The 23,592-nt window shown below is 42.1% G+C and overlaps 2 protein-coding genes and 1 long non-coding RNA gene across 3 annotated transcripts; all 3 read left to right on the forward strand.

The window, feature by feature from the left end:
- The first annotated feature begins 1,346 nt into the window (after positions 1-1,346).
- Positions 1,347-5,216, forward strand: LOC116065591 (microfibril-associated glycoprotein 4-like). Its single transcript, XM_031321129.1, has 6 exons — positions 1,347-1,467; positions 2,115-2,270; positions 2,966-3,004; positions 3,149-3,245; positions 3,317-3,484; positions 4,696-5,216. The coding sequence occupies exons 1-6, from the start codon at positions 1,462-1,464 to the stop codon at positions 4,947-4,949; spliced, it is 720 nt and encodes a 239-aa protein (XP_031176989.1). The 5' UTR covers positions 1,347-1,461; the 3' UTR covers positions 4,950-5,216.
- Positions 5,217-6,671: 1,455 nt separating this feature from the next.
- On the forward strand, positions 6,672-23,246 carry LOC118495834. Its single transcript, XR_004898277.1, has 3 exons — positions 6,672-6,683; positions 9,188-9,190; positions 23,099-23,246. It is a non-coding gene; the product is annotated as an uncharacterized LOC118495834 (long non-coding RNA).
- LOC116065589 (microfibril-associated glycoprotein 4-like) lies at positions 15,016-20,891 on the forward strand. Its single transcript, XM_031321127.2, has 6 exons — positions 15,016-15,122; positions 15,800-15,955; positions 16,620-16,658; positions 16,803-16,899; positions 16,979-17,146; positions 20,371-20,891. The coding sequence occupies exons 1-6, from the start codon at positions 15,117-15,119 to the stop codon at positions 20,622-20,624; spliced, it is 720 nt and encodes a 239-aa protein (XP_031176987.1). The 5' UTR covers positions 15,016-15,116; the 3' UTR covers positions 20,625-20,891.
- Positions 23,247-23,592: the final 346 nt, after the last annotated feature.

The following is a 23,592-nucleotide window of genomic DNA, read 5'->3' on the forward strand; positions in this document are numbered from 1 at the left end:
GTTTGCTTTTCTTAATAATTGACTTTGGGTATCAGTTGATTGCTCACTCGATGTGATTTGACCAACTTTACTAGCCCACATTAGAGTGGGGACAGTATGGAGGCTATTAAAGTCATCAGCATTAAAACTACAGTTTAGAATGTCTTTGCTGTTCATCTATTTAAGGGGCTAAACCTTTTGATATTTGAATTAATTTAAGTACAGTTAGTAATACTACAATTACTATGTAATATACAAACTACAAAAGCAGTACACACACACACACACACACACACACACACACTCTCTCTCTGTTCTTAGCGTGTGAAGCAGCAGCTGCTCAGTGCTGTGTACCTGAGACTACACACACACAGACGTGTTATCTGTGATCAGTCACCCCCCCCTGACCTGACCTGAACTACAGCAGCTACATGATTAATATAAATCTAATGCTAACCTTAACCATCATTTATGTTTGTGATCACACTTTAAATGCTGTTTTTACATCCTTCAAACATTCACACACTAGTAAGGCTGGATTTACCATTATCTTCACGGTGAATGATGGCTGGATTATTTTCTACAGGAATGGATTAGTTGGAGACATTTAGCTTCTACACACACACACACACACACAGACACACACACACACACACACGCACACACACAGACACACACACAGACAGACAGACACACACACACACACACACACACACACGCACACACACACACACACACACACACACACACACACACACACACAGACACACACACAGACACACACACACACACACACACACACACACACACACACAGACAAACACACACACACACACACACACACACACAGACACACACACACACACACACACACACACACACACAGACACACACACACACACACACACACACACACACACACACACACACACACACACACACACACACACACACACACACACACACACACACACACACACACACACACACACAGACACACACACACACACACACACACACGCACACACACACACACACACACACACACACACACACACACACACACACACACACCCCTAGGCCCAGTTTAATATTCATCTTCCTTGTATACATTATATGTAGTAGGGGTCCCTGCTCGGTCTCTGTTTCAGTTAAGGGGTCCTTGGTTTAAAAAACGTTGAAGACCCCTGCTCTACTCCAAACTACAAAGTTGTCTCTTTGGTCCTTTAATGGAGGCGAGTCCCCAAAAAGTGCTGGCGTGTCAGATTTGGGTGCCAACATTGTGTAAGCCAATGGCTGGCAGACACACACCCAAGGACATGTTCCACCCATGTATAGTGTTATCGCTGTGAAACAGCAGCTGCTCAGTAACTTATTAATCTTAACAGTATAAATAAGTGCAGAGAGACACCAGAGACATCAGAGCGTGGAGACACACTGACATCAGGATCTTCATCAGATCACTTCTGCTGAAATCTGACCATGAAGGTAAGTTTACAACTTTATATATCTGATAGTTTGGCAAACACATTTTAATCATTTGTGGCCCCAAGTTTTGGACAGGGGTAGCAATAGTCTTCAGCTTGATTTACAGAGTATTCTAGCTGTGCATGAGAGTGATATCAATTGACAATCCTTCCAGAAAAATGCTTTTTTTGTGAATGAAAACTCCTTGATTATGCAGCATGTTTTCTTAAAAAATGGGATGGAATATGCAGGATATTTATGCAATTTTATGCGATGAAATTGCGAGAACTTGCAAAAACTGTGATTTCATCATGGCTTCATCGCGGGGTTTGCAGCTGTTGGATGATTTTCACGTTGCGTAATTTCATCACTTCATAACGTTCCCATGGCAACAGGGGGAAATGGCTGCTCTTGTGTGAAGTAAACTCAACATTTTTCAACTTTCTGCTAAGATATATGTGACTTTTTTGAATCATGCAAGCCCCGCATATTTTGCGCGGAAATCGACAATTGATGCGGCGAAAGTGCGGCGTATTTGAAAAGATGCGTCCCCCGCATAAATATGCAGACTTTGGCTGACTATGCATTGAATTATGCGATCGAATAATCGTGTTTGTCTGGAGGGACTAAATTGAATAAACTTAATGAAAACATCTGTTCTGTTCCAGCTGGTTTCAGTCTTCCTCGTCCTGCTGGCTCCTCTGTTGACCAGCTGCCAGAAGCTCCTTCTGCCGGTAGACTGCGGTGACATTTATAATGATGACAACAGCCGACCCAGTGGAGTGTACACCATCTATCCCATCGGAGCCACGTCTGCTGTCCAGGTACACTTCATCCTCTCTGGGACGCAGGTTGACCTTCAGATCAGGGCTTGGTATCACTTATTTGATATCAGTCAGGTCAGGGAAATGTTGGTCACAATACCAGTTTATCTTTGATATAAAAGAGATTCTCAGAGAACTTCTGCTGTAGATTGTGAAAGCAAGAAGCAACCCTCACCTATTTTTTATAATGCACCAGGTTAATGTTTACATTAAGAAATGACCCCCAAAAAGTTAGTTTAAAGTACTTGAACTGAAGTGAACAGGACTAAGAACAGGGGCGGAGCTAGACTCTCAGCACAGTGGGGGCAGAGCTTCATCACTGGGCCCCCCTGCTACCAGCTGATTTGTTAAAAACTTCTAAAATAGCTCTAAATCCATGTTGTAATGTGTCACTTGTCACAAAGCCACATTGTCAGACAAATTTGTATTAAAGAACAAAGAAAACAGCTTTCCAGTCCAGTTAAAATGTTTCAGCACCAAAGACAGCGTGGACAGCGACAGCGTTGGTGCTGAACAGGCCAATAGTTACTGCTGAATACATCAATATAGGCTATGTTGTCTCCTATGTGGTAATTCTGGTTGGGTGGTGAAGTAGTAGAACTGATACAAGGACATTTGGATACAGTTTTAGTTAAAGGATCACATTAAGTCATACGTGTGTGTGTGTGTGTGTGTGTGTGTGTGTGTGTGTGTAGGTGTACTGTGACATGGTCTCAGAAGGAGGACGGTGGACGGTGAGTATTTTAACTGAAGTCAACACTTCCTGTAGTTCCTTCACAATAAATCACATCCCAGTAAATCCTTGTTGTCTGGAAACATGAGCTGTCAGATATCTTGTGTGTTTATCTAGTTAACCCCCCATCCCGTCCCCCCCTCAGGTGTTCCAGAGGAGGATGGACGGCACGGTGAACTTCTACAGGGGCTGGGATCAATACAAGACCGGCTTTGGTATCGCTGCTGGAGAGTACTGGCTCGGTGAGATATGAATCTAAACTAACAGTCATGTCTTCATCAAACTATTTCTAAATGTTTATGTTTGTTTTCAGGTCTGGAGTCTCTCTACCAGCTGACTCTGAAGAAAAGGTACGAGCTGCTGGTCGACATGGAGGACTTTGAAGGAAACAAAGTGTTTGCTCGTTACTCCTCATTCTCCATCGACCCAGAGTCCTCAGGATACAGACTGCATGTTTCTGGATTCACTGATGGAGGAGCAGGTGAGGTTTCCACATTAAGGACGAGATTTTCAACCATTAATGTTGTGGAGTGTGACATTGGTTCATGATACATACTCTCTCCCGTAGTCTCTCCTAATGCTACGTCATCTTCTCATTGACTTCACAAAGAATCGTGCTGTGATCACGAAAGATGCTTCCCTTTGAAATACATTAGTTAAAAAAACCTGCTGACCATCCTGAAAACAAACGAGATAGACGTGTCCGTACTGGGACACCAATCAATAGATAACATTACGTGACCGTTTCACGAACTGTCATGAGACTGGGCTGCATATTTCAGTAAAAAGGATTTACATGAAACAATAAAATAAATTTAAACAGTCATGAAAAATACAAATTAAAAAGACTAAAATAAAATAAGATACAAATAATAAAAGTTATGTAGTTAAGAAATGAATAAATATTTGGTTTAATAGGTTGTAGGGACGGGAGAGGGAGGAGTGTAAAATGATTTTAATAAATAACTAAATGTTCAGAGTAAATAGGATAAATAGGTCTGGAATTATTTTTACAAATGAAATGTTTATAGAGAGCTGAAGTCCCGCCCCTTCTACTTCCAGCCAATGGGACGTCTTTAGAAGAAATATGAACGAGAGTCAATGGAGAGATAATAATTATTTGATCCTGTTTGAATTGAGCCATGGATTACACATATGAGAGTACACTGAGAGATGTAGTCCACTGGGAGCTGTAGTCCACTGGGAGATGTAGTCCACTGGGAGATGTAGTCCACTGGGAGATGTAGTCCACTGAGAGATGTAGTCCACTGAGAGATGTAGTCCACTGGGAGATGTAGTCCACTGAGAGATGTAGTCCACTGGGAGATGTAGTCCACTGAGAGATGTAGTCCATTGAGAGATGTAGTCCACTGAGCAGTTTCACACTAAACTACTTTGGCTCTCTATTACGGATGGAGCGTAAGGGGGAAGTATGAAAAAAAGTGTTATAGTTGACTCAATCTGTAGATTTATGGTTTCAATTTAATAAATATATATATATTTATTTAATTAAAACCATAAATCTAAACAACTACAGTCCAGTGTTGTTAGTTCAGTAGTTGTATTATTTAGTTATACTTACTGTAGGTAGAGAAGTAGACTGTGGTATTTACTAGAGTAGATACACTCCAAACATATATATCATTGTTAGTAGTATCATAATGTGATTATACTCTTGTTGTGTTTCTGTAGGAGACTCCCTGAGTCCTCACAGCGGAATGAAGTTCTCAACCTTCGACAAAGACCAGGACTCTGATACTAGGAACTGTGCCAGATCATTCCTGGGGGCGTTCTGGTACGACAGTTGTCACTATGCAAATCCAAACGGCGTTTATCGTCGGGGGGCTGATAGCACTGTCCTTTTTGTTGGAGTGGAGTGGTACCAATGGAAAGGTAACAACTACTCCCTGAAGAGCATCAGCATGAAGATCCGTCCTGTGCAGTAGTTCTCCAGGACCAACGTACAGCAGAATATCAGCTCATCTCTTCTCATCTCTTTCTCTCATTAAGCATTTAATCTCCCAACAGGTCTTATTTTCCTGAAACTGGGAACCAGCACAAGAACAGCAGCTGATGTTAGTAGATGTTGTTACGGTCTGTGATGGTTTAAAGCAGTCGCAGCTCGCTGCTACGTGGAGGAAAAGTCAGATGTGTCTGCTGTTTATCTGCTGTACGCTGACAATCAATCAATAAATAAGAGAGCATTAAGATGATCTCATGTCTTCACTTTGATTCATAATTAAAAAGCATATAGTTTACATTTATTATTATTATTATTATTATTATCATTATTGGGGCCACAGTCCTGAAATAATGTTTTTAAAGTTACAAACTTCAGTAGTTTTAAATCCTTTCAGTGGAATATAATCTGTTAGGTCTTAAATTATGTTTAAACAGCCAGAACCAAGTAGAACTCAGACAGTTTGTAATTATTACGCTGACTTAACTCCAAGGGGGTAACCCTCTCCCCGGAACACGTAGCTCCTATGGCGCCATGTTGATGCTACCAAGCCATCACCTCCCGTTAGCATCCCATTGACTGCCATTCATTTTGACGCCACTTTGACAGAGAATAACTTTACATCTGAAGAGTTTAAAGACTCTATTTGTCCATTGTTTATTTCTAAAGAAACACAACAATGTATAAAAGGCTCCATTACCTTGTAGCTCACGTTATGGCTCCGTAGCAGACGTTTTTATAAAAATAGGCTAACGATTGGGTCATAACCACGAGACTTCCTGTCTCATAGTAGAGGAATTACCGTATAGTACAGGAGAAGCTCTCAGGCAGTTTGGACTTCCATTAGCTGTTTAAGTGTAATTACTAATGTTAACTATCATTTTAGTGATCAATAATTAGCCTGTGTCTATGTTATCTCCTTACATATACCTACGCTCTCCGTCTCTGCTAGATTGGGAATGATTGAGATTTCTCTTGGCACAGCTACCAGAAGACTTCCAACTTTCAGACAGGTTGCTCACGTCACATCTACGTCTTCAAGCTCAGTTGGAAGCTGCTCAGTAACGCTCAGCCATCATCACAATCTCAAAATGAAGCATTTGCATCAAATGGCAAACACGTTTTTCATAATAATACATTTTTGGACATACCGTGTACACACTGTTGTTCTAAATCTAAAGCTCTTTTGTCTTTCATAGGCTTATATCTACATTACAATACAATGTTCTACAGTGAAAGTAATCTGCTGAGAGGGGTATAAAGTACACTGTAAACACCAGTGCAATGTAGAAACAGAAAATATTCATCAGGCCAAAAATTACTTTTGTATACAGTTGCATACAACAAAACCATGAACATATGCAAACCAAAAGTATATTCTTTATAATACAATAAAGATCACAATTGTGTGTGTGGGGTCCCAGGTGGGCAGTCCAGGAATTGGTGGTGGGGGGGTCACCAGTCCTAAGCTATGCTTTATCTCTTCTCCCGGCTGGGTCAGGCCACAATACTTCATCCACATCACAAGATACGTTTTCTCTTGCCAAACAATGAGGGAAGTATCTCCTTGCATGGTATATCCAACCTTGGAGAGAGGCAACCTCTACGTCCCAACATGCTTCCTCCATTGCCCGGAGAAGCGCCATGTGGGCATAGGGTTGGTGATCATAGACTTTCCAGCGCCAGGCTGAGAAGAATTCCTCTATAGGATTTAGAAAAGGTAAATACGGGGGTAGGTACGAAACTACTAATTGTGGATGGGTGGCAAACCAGCTTTGGACCAGAACAGCCTGGTGAACACTAACATTGTCCCATATAACCACAAACCTAGCAGGCTCCTGGTCTGGATCAAGGACAAGTATTGTGTAAATTGCATCCAGAAAAGTGAGCATATGGCCGGTGCTGTACGGACCCAGTGTGGCATTGTGATGGAGGACCCCGTTTTGGGTGATGGCAGCACACATAGTTATATTACCCCCACGCTGTCCAGGGACATTGGTAATTGCCCTCTGTCCTATTACATTTCTTCCGCGGCGCCTGGATTTGGTGAGGTTGAAGCCAACCTCATCCACATAAATAAATTCATGGCGAATTACATTGGCATCCATCTCCAATACTCTCTGTAACAGACAAGGGGATATACAGATCAGTAAATATGGTATGTCTGAAGTACTGGAAGTAGTGTTGCATACATACCTCGACCTCTACAAAGTCATGTCGCAGATTCTTGACTCTGTCAGAGTTTCTCTCAAATGGCACCTTGTAAAGTTGTTTCATCGTCACTTGGTGCTGTTGGAGGATGCGTTGTATGGTCGACAGGCTTACAGCATTGATATTGTTAAATATGGTGTCATTATTCAAGATGTGCTCTCTTATCTCTCAAATCCTAATTGCATTTTTGGCCAGAACCATATTTATAATTGCAGTCTCTTGTACATCTGTAAATAAGCGTCCTCGTCCTCCATGATATCTTTGCCTTTCCACTCTGTAGAGAATTCAAACACAGTATGTGTTGAGCATAGGAACTGTAAACATCTTACAACAAAATGTAGTACAGCATGATAACCAACCTCATTCATTCAATGCAGTGCAGTACATGGATGGCTTAGAGTTGTAAATGTTTACGCAATACTATGCAGTCATATGTATGTTACAGTACATTACTGTAATGCTGAAATAGTCATTAGATAGTTGCATACCTGTTCTCATTTCTGAAGGTTGGAATTATGGACGCCACAGTAGATCGACTCAAGTTGGTCTGGACTCTCAGTCCAGCCTCTCTCATTGGTCAAACCGTGGCTGATCACATGATCAACAAGTGTTGCCCTGATCTCATCAGAGATGGCTCTCCTTCCTTCTCTTCTTTGCCCTCTTCCTCTTCCTCCTCTTCCTCCTCCTCCTCTTCCTCCTCCTCCTCTTCCTCCTCCTCTTCCTCCTCCTCCTCTTCCTCCTCCTCCTCCTCCTCCTCCTCCTCCTCCTCCTCTTCCTCCTCCTCCTCCTCCTCCTCTTCCTCCTCCTCTTCCTCCTCCTCCTCCTCCTCCTCCTCTTCCTCCTCCTCCTCCTCCTCCTCCTCTTCCTCCTCCTCCTCCTCTTCCTCCTCCTCCTCCTCCTCCTCCTCCTCCTCCTCCTCCTCTTCCTCCTCTTCCTCCTCCTCCTCTTCCTCCTCCTCCTCCTCCTCCTCCTCTTCCTCCTCCTCCTCCTCTTCCTCCTCCTCCTCCTCCTCCTCCTCCTCTTCCTCCTCCTCCTCCTCCTCCTCCTCCTCCTCCTCCTCTTCCTCCTCCTCCTCCTCCTCTTCCTCCTCCTCCTCCTCTTCCTCCTCCTCCTCCTCCTCCTCCTCTTCCTCCTCCTCCTCCTCCTCCTCCTCCTCCTCCTCTTCCTCCTCCTCCTCCTCCTCCTCCTCCTCCTCCTCCTCCTCCTCCTCCTCCTCCTCCTCCTCCTCTTCCTCCTCCTCCTCCTCCTCCTCCTCCTCCTCCTCCTCCTCTTCCTCCTCCTCCTCCTCCTCCTCCTCCTCTTCCTCCTCCTCCTCCTCCTCCTCCTCCTCCTCCTCCTCCTCCTCCTCCTCTTCCTCCTCCTCTTCCTCCTCCTCCTCCTCCTCCTCTTCCTCCTCCTCCTCCTCCTCCTCCTCCTCCTCTTCCTCCTCCTCCTCCTCCTCCTCCTCCTCCCCTTGCTCTCTGTCTATTGTTAGCGTCCATTTTTCTAAACAGGTAATGTGACCTTTGACCTCTGTATAGGCCTATACTAAAGCAGTGATTGGTTACTGTTCAGTTATGACATAATGTGTTTGTACATGTGAGGAGAGTGTGTGTGTGTGTGTCCTGGTAAATAAGTGTAGCATTTTGATTGGTTGTGTTTAGAAAAGGAAAGCAAGTCACTTCCTGTTAGATTGTTGTGTCTTAGGTAGAGAGTTGTGTGTAATGTTTTGAAAAAAGTGTTTTATGCAAATAGAAAACTGAGTGAAAGGCTGAGAAATAGCTGATGGTTTTGGAGATTTGCTGTGTAGTTTTGCACTTTGAGTGAGAGGTTTCAAAAATGGTGTGACATGAAAAGATTTAGTGTGTAAGCAGTTGGAAAAAACTGTAATTCCACTCGCCATCAAAAGGTAACTTCATTTGGCCAGTAGTTTCCATATCAGACAGGCTTTTTCTGGAACATGAGCACCATCTATTGGTGCTTTTCTGCAGACTTTAGGGTCCATTCCTACACACCATCACCAGTCTGCAGTAGCCTGTTTCTGCTCACTGGTGCTCTTTAAAGTGATGAATGTGATTGTGAGACACTATTCTGCTGTTTACCAGAATAAACGGCTGTGATAGCCAACGCAGAGTGACGGCTTCATCTGTAACACAACACAACGCAAGAGAGAAAGTACACACCCGCTACACGTACGCCACTTCCCACGCCAGGGTTGTGATTTATAAAAAAACTAACTTGACGGGAGAATAGATAGATAGATAGTTTTTTTATTGATGCCAAAAAAAAGGAAATTCCGGTGTTGAAGCAACAAAATATCAGACACACAGCACACATACAGAATATACATGAAATAATAGGATACAATATACATGAGATAATAATAGAATACAATACAATAACAAATATTAAAAAATATATACAAGTTGGGAATAAAGCATGTACAAGTGTTTAACTAGTGATGATAAAGATGTAGATAAACCTATTGTGCACGGTGCATTTAGTGCAGTTGTGATGTCTAAGAGTCTTATCTAACACTCAGAGATGAAGTGTTAAGAGAAAAGAGTAATTTTTTGTTTCGGAGGATAAAAGCAGAGATTGATTTGGTAAATATGGATGATGCTCAAAGACTGAGATGGCTGTTCACATATGAAACATATAAATTAGCCAATTATCTAGATAAAGCCTGGGAGAAGAGGAAAAAAGCTCTTTATCCAGATGAATTGTAGATGAGAATTTGTTGTTTGTGTGTGGTGTGTGTGTGTGTGGTGTGTGTGTGTATGTGTGTGTATGTGTATATATTTGTATTCATGTATTTCTCCGAATGATTAGTATATGCGACAGGAAGATGTGTGTGTCTTGTAATCCCATGTGGGATGGGCCAAAATGTTTGGCATGACACAGAAATAAAACATAACTAACTAACTAACTGTACTGAGTGATAATTGTTCCATAAACACCTCCAACTCAAATCTTAAATAAAAATTAATTCTTTATATTTAATCGGCGCTTTCTCACCGCCACATTGTCCGCTACGAAGTGCAGGAGGAGGAGATGGCCCGACTGCATGGAATACAGGATAACATCAAATACCCTAGCATTAGATAACGGAAAAACACAGTGTAGTGTACATAACTAAATACCTTTCTTTAATACTCTGCATACATCATCAAATGTCAAAGTGTGTAAATACAGCCGTTAAGCTCTCGCGCAATCGTTACCCTTAATGTCCTCGTTATCAGTCCGAACTTTAATACTGTTCATAACTAAACCTGCATGAAGAAAAGTGTGTTTGCCTATTAGACTTTCATCTTCAGATTGTATCTCTGGGTGGGGGAGGTGGGGGGGGTTACCACTAGTTGATGCTGTGATTTTGGCAAGGTGTTAACAATCACAATATGTTGTAAACATATAAATACTGCGGTGACCCCCCTGTGTGTAATGCTGCATGATGGCACTGCTGCCCTGCAGGAGGACTACACCAATGGAAGAATCAGGAGAGAGAGAGACTTCAGGGACCATGATGATGACTAATGGCTAATATGCCGATTTAGATTCCCTAAAGCTGAGCTCTTGGATCTCTGTACTGAACTGGGTCCAGTAGAGAGGGCAACGCACCGGAACCGTGCCATCCCGGTCCAAATACAGGTCTTCGCCGCTCTGGGGGAAACCGGCTGTTTCCAGAGGGAAATGTCAGACAGCTATGTGATTTATATAAATATTATATTTAATCTTCACCTTTATCACAAAGGCCTGTTTGGATATAATATATAGTTCTGTTACATCTTATTATATAGGTCTGGTATATCGAAGCTGTCCCCGAGTGCTGTAATGCCTGCAGTTTTGGACGTATTATTACAGTTTTTCTCAGTTGTTTAGATCCAAATACTGGAACTTATGACACAATGACCACAACATGTAACTCATGCACCAACCCCCTCAACCAGTTCTGCTAAACAACAAGCACAATTCCTGCTTTACACTCAAATTGCAGTTCTAAAACACACTTTTTTCAAAACACTACACACAATTCTCTGCATTTGGCACAATTTTCATGAAGAAAATCTCTTGTTTTCACAGGGAACACACTGCCATTCAAATGTGCACACTGCCAGGGTCATTAACATGCTGATCAGCATTCATGAGGTGCTTTGCATTGACTATTTATGGTTAAAAACGGGCGTTTACAGGGCGGGATAAGAGTCTGATCCACGTACGCACACTTGTCGGTAATCTCTGATTCATAAAGGGAACATTGCTTACAGATGTGCGTACGCACGGTTTTATAAATCCGAATTGTTTTTGCCGTACGCCATTTTTTGGCTTTTGGCGTACGTACACTTTTAGTAAGGATCCTACGCACAGTTTTATAAATGAGTCCTGATTATTTACATGGAGTCTGGCTCTATACATGCTAAAAGTCCTGATTATTTACATGGAGTCTGGTGGAGATATGCTGGCTCTATACACGCTAAAAGTCCTGATTAGTTACATGGAGTCTGGTGGAGATATGCTGGCTCTATACATGTTAAAAGTCCTGATTATTTACATGGAGTCTGGTGGAAATATGCTGGCTCTATACACGCTAAAAGTCCTGATTAGGACAGGCAATTTTTACGTTAATCTTGATCGCTATAAGTATGTGAGTACTGTCGATAGCAAAAAAAAAACCGAGCCGAATCAGTGCTAGCTAACTGGAGCTGCTGCAGCTAATGCCGAGAGCTCCCACTTAGCTAGAACGGCAGTTTTGGGGACATATCATAAAGAGTACCTTTGTGCCTCTTAACAGACACAAAATGCAATTAAAATGTCTGTGCAACATGAACAGGGCCCTTACATGACAACAAGATGTGTTTTCAACTCAGACATTGTTTAAATTCACCTACCCTGTTAGCTGCTAGCTGCCGTCTGGGATGAGTGAGTTCAGCCAGGCTTCAGTAATAATCATCAAGCAGCAGTTCCCTGTGTATTTGTAGCATATATATCCATTTTGTGTGCGATCCATCTGGCGTTGGTGAATAGTAGTCTCTGCAGTGTTGTCGGCCGCGGCAGGTGAGGAAGGCGGGGAGGAATTAGAAGGATGCCGGTCGGCCCTGCTAGCCTGGCTAAGGCAACTAAACACAGTTCACCACTGTTGTGTTGAGTTCTAAAACTCTCAATGATTTTAGACCTGTTGCTCTCACTTTAAAAAATTGATAAGGCCACATATTTTAAGGATAACTGAACATGCATTGGATCTCATGCAATCTGCCTACAGGCCACGCAGGGGTGTAGAAGATGCCACTCTCACTCTGCCTCATTTGCTCCTTAAACATCTTGAGGGAAGTGGGTCCCATGCACAAATTCTTTTTATTGATTTTTCATCTGCTTTTAATACAATTCAACCGTATATTTTAGCCAACTGTCTTGTTGAGCAATTTGATTTTTGTCCTAATCTTGTTGGTTGGATTCTGTATTTTGTAACAAACAGGACACAGAGAGTAAAGGTGAATGGAGCTCTGTCTGGTCAGCTTTGCTCTTCTACAGGTTCACCACAGGGGTGTGCACTTTCACCCCTTCTGTTCATCCTATATACAAACATGTGTCAGAGCAAATATGTAAATAGGACCATTATTAAATATGCGGACGACTCCGTCATAGTGAGTCTGCTCCATAAAAATGACAGAGGCCATGGTCCAATAATTGAAGACTTTGTCCAATGGTGTGAGGAGTCGCACCTTCAATTGATCATATCCAAAACAAAGGATATGTACATTGATTTTGGAAAATCTGCAGGATATGAGGCTATAACTATAAATGGTCAACTAGTGGATCAAGTACAATCCTATAGACACCTAGGGACAATTATTGACTCTAAATTAAATTTCCAGGAGAATTGTGAGGCTGTCTGTAAAAAAGGACAACAGCGTCTATACTGTTTGAGAACATTGTACCATTTTAATATAGATAAGACCATGATGACATTATTCTATCATGCTTTTATCGAAACCATCATACCCTTCTCCCTAGTGGCATGGTTTGGGTGTGTTTCAGTCAAGCACAAGAATCGCCTAAACCAAATTGTAAAATGGTCAAGTAAGCTGACTGGGGAGTCCCAGCTGCACCCCCCCATCCCTGTATGCTAAACAACTACAGCGGATAGCTATGGCTATCAAAGAAGATAGCCTACACCCTCTGAATAAGGAATTCCAGTATCTCCCCTCTGGACGGAGGCTAAGAGTTCCTGGTTACAGAACTACAAGATTTAAAAACAGTTTTGTACCAGCAGCAATCACTCTGTTAAACAAACGGTAAAATTATTTGCACAAAACGCTATTTTCTATTCCTTTTTATCTATGTTTTACTACCTGCTTTTATATGTTTTAATGTTTTGTGTGTTGATTGTTATGTTGTGGTCTACAAAGTTTTAAGGATGTCCTGCCTCTTAGAATGTAAAACTAGTTTACCTACGGGTACCAATAAAGTAACCTAACCTAACACACACAGACACACACTCTCTCTCTCTCTGTTCTTAGCGTGTGAAGCAGCAGCTGCTCAGTGCTGTGTACCTGAGACTACACACACACAGACGTGTTATTATCAGTCACTCCCCCCCCCCCCCTGACCTGACCTGAACTATAGCAGCTACAGTGCTCAGCATAAATGAGGACACCCATGCTAAATTTGACTAAAAAGAGGAATAAAAAAATCGTCTTTTGGAAATTAATCTTAATGCCTTAATTAAAAAATGAGGAAAAATCCAACATTTAGGGACACCAATTTTCTTTGTGAATGAATAATGTATCATGAATAAATAAATGTTCTTCCTTAAAATACAGGGACCATAAGTCAGTACACCTCTATGTTAAATTCCCATAGAGGCAGGCAGGTGTTTATTTTGAAAGGACAGTTATTTCACGGATCCAGGATACTATGCATCCTGATAAAGTTCCCTTGGCCCCCACATCATCACATACCCTTCACCAGCTGCTCAGTGCTGTGTACATAAGACTATACACACACACACACACCCTCTCTGTTCTTACCGTGTAAAGCAGCAGCTGCTCAGTGCTGTGTACCTGAGACTACACACACACAGACGTGTTATCTGTGATCAGTCACCCCCCCCTGACCTGACCTGAACTATAGCAGCTACATGATTAATATAAATCTAATCTAACCTTAACCATCATTTATGTTTGTGATCACACTTTAAATGCTGTTTTTACATCCTTCAAACATTCACACACTAGTAAGGCTGGATTTACCATTATCTTCATGGTGAATAATGGCTGGATTATTTTCTACAGGAATGGATTAGTTGGAGACATTTAGCTTCTACACACACACACACACACACACACACACACACACACACACACACACACACACACACACACACACACACACACACACACACAGACTCACAAACACACACAGACTCTCTCACACACACAGAGACAGACAGACAGACACACACACACACACACCCATACACCCATACACACACACATTGTTGGAATAATTTCATTATCAAAGAATAGACAGAAATCTCTGAAGATGTGTCAGAGTTCATTAGTTTGTGTACCTGTCCTGCCCTGCAGCTTGGTAGACAGTATGAGGAGTTGAAAACCTTGTTGCGCCAAACAGATTTTACTGTAACAAGAGAGTTTTAATATACTATATATAGTATATTGTGTATTGACTGGCGTGTCAGATTTGGGTGCCAACATTGTGTAAGCCAATGGCTGGCAGACACACACCCAAGGATATGTTTTTATTACATGTCATTTAGCTGACGCGTTTATCCAAAGGATTTGGATGTTCCACCCATGTATAGTGTTGTCGCTGTGAAACAGCAGCTGCTCAGTAACTTATTAATCTTAACAGTATAAATAAGTGCAGAGAGACACCAGAGACATCAGAGCGTGGAGACACACTGACATCAGGATCTTCATCAGATCACTTCTGCTGAAATCTGACCATGAAGGTAAGTTTACAACTTTATATATCTGATAGTTTGGCAAACACATTTTAATCATTTGTGGAACCAAGTTTTGGACAGGGATAGCAATAGTCTTCAGCTTGATTTACAGAGTATTCTAGCTGTGTATGAGAGTGATATCAATTGACAGTCCTTCCAGAAAAATGCAGAGTTTTTTTGTGATTGTTGCGGGCAAAAATCCTTGATTATGCGGAAGGTTTTCTTAAAAAATGTGATGGAATATGCAGGATATTTATGCAATTTTATGCGATGAAATTGAGAGAACTTACATAAATTGCAGGAACTTTTTAAAACTGTGATTTCATCATGGCTTCATCGCGGGGTTTGCAGCTTTTCGATGATGTTCACGTCGCGTAATTTCGTCACTTCATAACGTTCCCATGGCAACAGGGGGAAATGGCTGCTCTTGTGTGAAGTAAACTCAACATTTTTCAACTTTCTGCTAAGATATATGTGACTTTTTTGAAATCATGCAAGCCCCGCATATTTTGCGCGGAAATCGGCAATTTATGCAGTGAAAGTGCGGCGTATTTGAAAAAATACGGCCCCCCGCATAAATATGCAGACTTTGGCTGATTATGCATTGAATTATGCGATCGAATAATCGTGTTTGTGAGGGACTGAATTGAATAAACTTAATGAAAACATGTCTTCTGTTCCAGCTGGTTTCAGTCTTCCTCGTCCTGCTGGCTCCTCTGTTGACCAGCTGCCAGAAGCTCCTTCTGCCGGTAGACTGCGGTGACATTTATAATGATGACAACAGCCGACCCAGTGGAGTGTACACCATCTATCCCATCGGAGCCACGTCTGCTGTCCAGGTACACTTCATCCTCTCTGGGACGCAGGTTGACCTTCAGATCAGGGCTTGGTATCACTTATTTGATATCAGTCAGGTCAGGGAAATGTTGGTCACAATACCAGTTTATCTTTGATATAAAAGAGATCTCAGAGAACTTCTGCTGTAAATTGTGAAAGCAAGAAGCAACCCTCACCTATTTTTTATAATGCACCAGGTTAATGTTAACATTAAGAAATGACCCCCAAAAAGTTAGTTTAAAGTACTTGAACTGAAGTGAACAGGACTAAGAACAGGGGCGGAGCTAGACTCTCAGCACAGTGGGGGCAGAGCTTCATCACTGGGCCCCCCTGCTACCAGCTGATTTGTTAAAAACTTCTAAAATAGCTCTAAATCCATGTTGTAATGTGTCACTTGTTGAGCCAAGTTAGCCTATGTCCAAGAAATCACAAAGAAAAGCCACAATGTCAGACAAATTTGTATTAAAGAACAAAGAAAACAGCTTTCCAGTCCAGTTAAAATGTTTCAGCACCAAAGACAGCGTGGACGTGTGTGTTTGTGTGTGTGTGTGTGTGTGTGTGTGTCTGTGTGTGTGTGTGTGTGTGTGTGTGTGTGTGTGTGTGTGTGTGTGTGTGTGTGTGTGTGTGTGTGTGTGTGTGTGTGTGTGTGTGTGTGTGTGTGTGTAGGTGTACTGTGACATGGTCTCAGAAGGAGGACGGTGGACGGTGAGTATTTTAACTGAAGTCAACACTTCCTGTAGTTCCTTCACAATAAATCACATCCCAGTAAATCCTTGTTGTCTGGAAACATGAGCTGTCAGATATCTTGTGTGTTTATCTAGTTAACCCCCCATCCCGTCCCCCCCTCAGGTGTTCCAGAGGAGGATGGACGGCACGGTGAACTTCTACAGGGGCTGGGATCAATACAAGACCGGCTTTGGTATCGCTGCTGGAGAGTACTGGCTCGGTGAGATATGAATCTAAACTAACAGTCATGTCTTCATCAAACTATTTCTAAATGTTTATGTTTGTTTGTTTGTTTTCAGGTCTGGAGTCTCTCTACCACCTGACTCTGAGGAGAAGGTACGAGCTGCTGGTCGACATGGAGGACTTTGAAGGAAACAAAGTGTTTGCTCGTTACTCCTCATTCTCCATCGACCCAGAGTCCTACGGATACAGACTGCATGTTTCTGGATTCATTAATGGAGGAGCAGGTGAGGTTTCCACATTAAGGATGAGATTTTCAACCATTAATGTTGTGGAGCGTGACATTGGTTCATGATACATACTTGTCCCTAAACAAATACACAAAGAGTTTAGGCAGTTACACACGGTTGGGTTTAGGAAAACAATAATGGGACGGGTTAGTAAAAGAAGAACGGGACGGTTGGGGGAAACGTGACACGAGGGACATGATCCCCGGTCTCCTGGTGAAAGTCCTGTGTTTGACCCATCCACCCCCCCCCAACCATCCTCCCTACCCAGATTTTCGCCCTTTCATACTACTCGCTACCGTAGTTTCACGTAATGCTACGTCATCTTCTCATTGACTTCACAAAGAATCGTGCTGTGATCATGAAAGATGCTTCCCATTGAAATACATTAGTTAAAAAAAACGTGCCGACCATCCCAAAAACAAACATGATAGACGTGTCCGTGTACACGAATCAATAGATAAAATTACGTGACCATTTCACGAACTGGCGTGAGACTGGGCTGCATATTTATATTGCATATAACTAGAACTGCAAGCAGTTATGACGGGGCCCAAGCCACCCACGCCAGTCGCCCCCGACACCCCAGGGAGCACACGAAAGCGGAACCCGATGCCGGGCGGAGGGGAGGCAACGTCGCTAAATATCGAGAGGCGCGAGCCGCGACGTCTGCGGTACGTCGCTGTTGCAAACGTAGCAGTCAACAGTTCACCTCCACGCATATACAGACCACCTTTAAGAATTCTCTAAAATAAACAAAGTTCTTAACCCCCCTGACGGCGGAGGACAGCAGAGAGAAATGAGAGAGTGACTGAGAGGGTGGAGGGGGGAGGCAGGTGTGGTGGTTGAAGGAGCAGGGGAGGTGGTCTGGTTGTTGCAAACGGCGTCATAGACGCCGATTTATGTTTTCCTCCGTGGGTGCTTCGTGGGAAATTAAGAATCAATGCCACCGACATAACCAATCACACTATGACAGATACTCCACTTAGCACCAACTGCAATGTTTAATTGAACGGTATCGGCGCCTATGAATGGTGTTGATTTTGGATTGAAAAAGTGAGAGAAAAGAGTTGCATTTGTCTACTGTGAAGGTTGTAGAAACTTTGTCAGGTGGGTTAAGAAGTTTGTTTATTGTAAAAAACCAGGGGAGCACACAAAAGTAAAAACCAAAACCTAGGAGTAGGAGGAAAACGTGAGTGTGAGCTGCAAGGTCTGTGGTACATTTCCATTGCAAATATCCCATTAACATTGAGTAAAAGGGCCAAAACAAAAACAATTTGGTACAGAACCTCAGAGCAATATGCCGAACGAGCACCACAAGTTTCGTGGTGATTGTTTTTACCGTGGCAGAGATATTGCAATTACAAATTTCCCATTTAAATGCATTGAGTTATTGGCCAAAACAAATAAACGTTACTTATAACGCCCCCGAAAAGCCAATCTTGACCAAATTTGGTACAGAGCATTGTAGTGGGATGTTGAACAATGATCTCAAGTTCTTTGCTGATAACATTTAATTTGGTCGAGATATGATATGATACGTGTGTGGTAGCTAGCTAAGAAAATTTGTTTGGTCGTCAAATGCGCATACTTTAACGTAGCAAAATTCCTAGAGTAACTTTTGGTCAGGTCCATCTGGAGATGCTACCTACCAGGTTTTCTGCTGATCCATCACACGGGCTAGGACGACTTCAAAAAAGCTGGTTTTGCGCATTGCGCGATATTGCGAAAAGACTTTGGTTTTGATTAATCAGTAGAAAAACAATAGGGTTCCACAGCTCTGCTGTGGGAACGGCGTAGCTCTTGCTACCGCCGGTTATGAAAAATACAAATTAAAACAAGATACAAATAATAAATGTTATGTAGTTAAGAAATGAATAAATATTTGGTTTAATAGGTTGTAGGGACGGGAGAGGGAGGAGTGTAAAATGATTTTAATAAATAACTAAATGTTCAGAGTAAATAGGATAAATAGGTTTGGAATCATTTTTACAACTGAAATGTTTATAGAGAGCTGAAGTCCCGCCCCTTCTACTTCCAGCCAATGGGACGTCTTTAGAAGAAATATGAACGAGAGTCAATGGAGAGATAATAATTATTTGATCCTGTTTGAATTGAGCCATAAATTACACATCTGATGTTCATCAGTTTAAAGATACTTCTTCAACTGAAGAAAGTCTCCGTTTATTGTTAAACTGTTGAAGTATCAGACTGAAAATACGTCTTTAGAAAGAATTCACACTTCAAAGTAGCATGAATGTGTGTGTGTGTGTGTGTGTGTGTGTGTGTCTGTGTGTGTGTGTGTGTGTGTGTGTGTGTGTGTCTGTGTGTGTGTGTGTGTGTGTGTGTGTGTGTGTGTGTGTGTGTGTGTGTGTGTGTCTGTGTGTGTGTGTGTGTGTCTGTGTGTGTGTGTGTGTGTGTGTGTGTGTGTGTGTGTCTGTGTGTGTGTGTGTGTGTGTGTGTGTGTGTGTGTGTGTGTGTGTGTCTGTGTGTGTGTGTGTGTGTGTGTGTGTGTGTGTGTGTGTGTGTGTGTGTGTGTGTCTGTGTGTGTGTGTGTGTGTGTGTGTGACTGGATAAAACCCATCAGGTGAGATAAGGTTACAGGTGTTGTGGAACAGAGCTAAGCTAGCTAGCTAGTTGAGCATCAAGCTAGGTCACGTAAATAGTGGGAGACAAGAGATGTAGTTCACTGGGAGATGTAGTCCACTGAGAGATGTAGTCCACTGGGAGATGTAGTCCACTGGGAGATGTAGTCCACTGAGAGATGTAGTCCACTGAGAGTTGTATTCCACTGGGAGATGTAGTCCACTGAGAGATGTAGTCCACTGAGAGTTGTAGTCCACTGAGAGATGTAGTCCACTGGGAGATGTAGTCCACTGAGAGATGTAGTCCACTGAGAGTTGTAGTCCACTGGGAGACGTAGTCCACTGGGAGATGTAGTCCACTGGGAGATGTAGTCCACTGAGAGATGTAGTTCACTGGGAGATGTAGTCCACTGAGAGTTGTAGTCCACTGAGCAGTTTCACACTAATATATATATACACCATAGTAGCCATTAAACGTCACCAGTCCAGTGTTGTTAGTTCAGTAGTTGTATTATTTAGTTATACTTACTGTAGGTAGAGAAGTAGACTGTGGTATTTACTGGAGGAAATACACTCCAAACATATCTATCACTGTTAGTATCATAATGTTGTGATTATACTCTTGTTGTGTTTCTGTAGGAGACTCCCTGAGAGTTCACAACGGAATGAAGTTCTCCACCTTTGACAAAGACCAGGACTCTGATACTAGGAACTGTGCCAGATCATTCCTGGGGGCGTTCTGGTACAACAACTGTCACCGTACAAATCCAAACGGTGTTTATCGTTGGGCGGCTGACAGCACTCTCTTTGCTGTTGGAGTGGAGTGGTACCATTGGAAAGGTTATAACTACTCCCTGAAGAGCATCAGCATGAAGATCCGTCCTGTGCAGTAGTTCTCCAGGACCAACGTACAGCAGAATATCAGCTCATCTCTTCTCATCTCTTTCTCTCATTAAGCATTTAATCTCCCAACAGGTCTTATTTTCCTGAAACTGGGAACCAGCACAAGAACAGCAGCTGATGTTAGTAGATGTTGTTACGGTCTGTGATGGTTTAAAGCAGTCGCAGCTCGCTGCTACGTGGAGGAAAAGTCAGATGTGTCTGCTGTTTATCTGCTGTACGCTGACAATCAATCAATAAATAAGAGAGCATTAAGATGATCTCATGTCTTCACTTTGTCTTCTGTGGAGGGTACTTTATTCATAATTAAAATTAGCAGCCAAAAGAGAATATACAAATATATCAAATTATAAATATTATAATTAAAAGTCAAAAAGCAAAAGTTAAAATAAGAATTTGAAAAAGTAAAATAACAATAATAAAAAAAGAAGTTTAAAATAAAAAACCTTTAAATTTAACTTTGCTCTTTAAAATTCCTTCTTTTCACACACACACACACACACACACACACACACACACACACACACACACACACACACACACACACACACACACACACACACAGACACACACACACACACACACACACACACACACACACGTTTGTTCCACTATCTTTGTAGGGACCTGTCATTGACATAATGCATTCCCTAGCCCCTTACCCTAATCTTAACCATCACAACTAAATGCCTAACCTTAACCCTTACCCTCAGGGGCGCGTATAGGGGGGAAAAGTTAGGACAATTCCAAGGGCCCATGACTGACAGGGGCCCCAAAAAATAGGTAAAAACTAATATACAATTATTAAACCATCATCATTCAGTATATATATTTCAAATATAATAATATAATTAATGATCTCTTTGTTTTTACTTGTTTTTGGCAGTAAAAGTTAAATATCCCCATTGACCAAAAAGTAAACATCCATATTGACCGACCACCCCCCTGTATCTGCATGAAATGGTTTGGTCCGACCACCCCCCTGTATCTGCATGAAATGGTTTGGTCCTGCCGTAGCCACTCGGTGTTTAGTTGTAGTCAGTAGATGTGCCAGAACTACAGTGACCACAATGTTACCAAGAAACGTTAAAGCAGCCATATTATGCTCATGTTCAGGTTCATAATTGTATTTTAAGGTTGTACCAGAATAGGTTTACATGGTTTAATTTTCTAAAAACACCATATTGTTGTTGTACTGCAGCGCTCTCTCTCACTGCTGCAGATCCTCTTTTCAGCTGGTCTCTGTTTTAGCTACAGAGTGAGACCTCTTTTCTTCTTCTTCTTCTGTACTATCTTTGATTGCACTCGCACATGTGCAGTAGCTCAGATGTAGATCATGTCAGCTAGCTAGCTCCATAGACAGTAAAAGAAAGGCTGTTTCTACAACTTCGGTCAGTTACAAGGCAGGATTAGCTGGGAGACTTCTAAATGAGGGCGCACATGGAAGTAGTTCTTTTGTAGATTATGGTGAACTTGTGTGTGTTGTAGCAGTGCTTTGCTATTGAGAACGAGGTAGCATGCTAGCATTAGCATGCTAGCGTTAGCATTAGCATTAGCATGCTAACGCTATGAGCTAATGGTTGCGGTTAGCCTGCTCGTTTCGGCTTGTGACGTCACAAGCCGTGCCGATTTTGACCAGCTCACCCAGAGACTGAAGGCAGGACACATTCAGAAACCGTATCTCACTCTAAACAGCATGGATGGATTTATTTCAAAGTTTGTATGTGTGTGGAAGCAGCAGAGACACAACATAACACCCCAAATCCCAGAAAAAGTGATTTTTTTCATAATATGGGCACTTTAAATCAAAATCTGGTTTTCAAAAAAGGAAAGAGAGGAAAGACAAAGGAAAGTGTGTCAAACTGTAACTTAGTTTTCCACCCAGAAAGGTGGCAGCCTATAGTCTGAGTGGTATTAATCTGTTGGCTTAATGTCCATAGTGAAATAAGCTAGCTAGCTACAGACTAGTGTTAGCCTACATGTAATCACCATTTAATCAGTGCAGGGAAACATTTAGCAAGATATTCATATTAAATCATTGTCCCTGCCTCTTTTAGCAGACTTAACAACAGATGAGTCAGCAGCCCAGTCTCCCCCTAACTGAGCCCCCCCCCCTGTCCCGGTGAAGAAGGTGAGCAGCATTGTGGTCAATGACATGCCAGTTAGCATCATAGCAGGGAGTCTGTGGGGATTTCTCTGTCTCTCTTGCTCTTTTTACCATTACAAAAAAGAAAATGAAATATTTATTAATGACAGAAATTCAAACACATTAATAACAATTATTTTCTCACATAATGATTATCATGAAATAAAATTAAAAAACAACAACCTACTGTCTGTACTGGATGCTGGACAGTTGGAAACAGTGAGTAGTGATGGTTAAAGTCTGTGATTAGGGAAACATGGTTGTAGTATGCAGCGTCCTGATTGGTGGAAAATGCTTGCAGAAAGAAATGGCTGTTGTCAGGTAATGGTGAATGGACTGATAAGCAGGCTATGCATTCGTCATGTATGCCCCATTTGCAATGAAACGATGCTGTTGCAAAATAATACAACCAGCATCATCATCAACAATGAAGAACGCCAACATAACGATCGCGTCATTCACGTGCATATTAAGTAGCCACGTGCATCTATCTTGGTCTTAATACATCCATAGGTTTACCACTCCAGCGGAGAGGATGGCTTGTTCAGCCAGCAGTTACATTTATAAGAATTTGTCCAAATTTCAAGATTCCCAGCAAACTAAGATAAACAGTTAGACTACAAACAGACAGCTTTTGTTTTAGCTTGTTTGTAAAAATTTGCTATTTGCAGAGTAGAGCTGTGTTCGCGTAAAACAGCGCAGTGGACAAGAGTGATCATTATGAAATAAAATTAAAAAACAAGAGCCTACTGTGTGTACTGGATGCTGGACAGTTGGTAACAGTGAGTAGCTTACCTGAGCCTGCATGTAAGATA

This window comes from Sander lucioperca, chromosome 9 (genome assembly GCF_008315115.2).
Source record: "Sander lucioperca isolate FBNREF2018 chromosome 9, SLUC_FBN_1.2, whole genome shotgun sequence".
NCBI classification, from domain to species: domain Eukaryota; kingdom Metazoa; phylum Chordata; class Actinopteri; order Perciformes; family Percidae; genus Sander; species Sander lucioperca.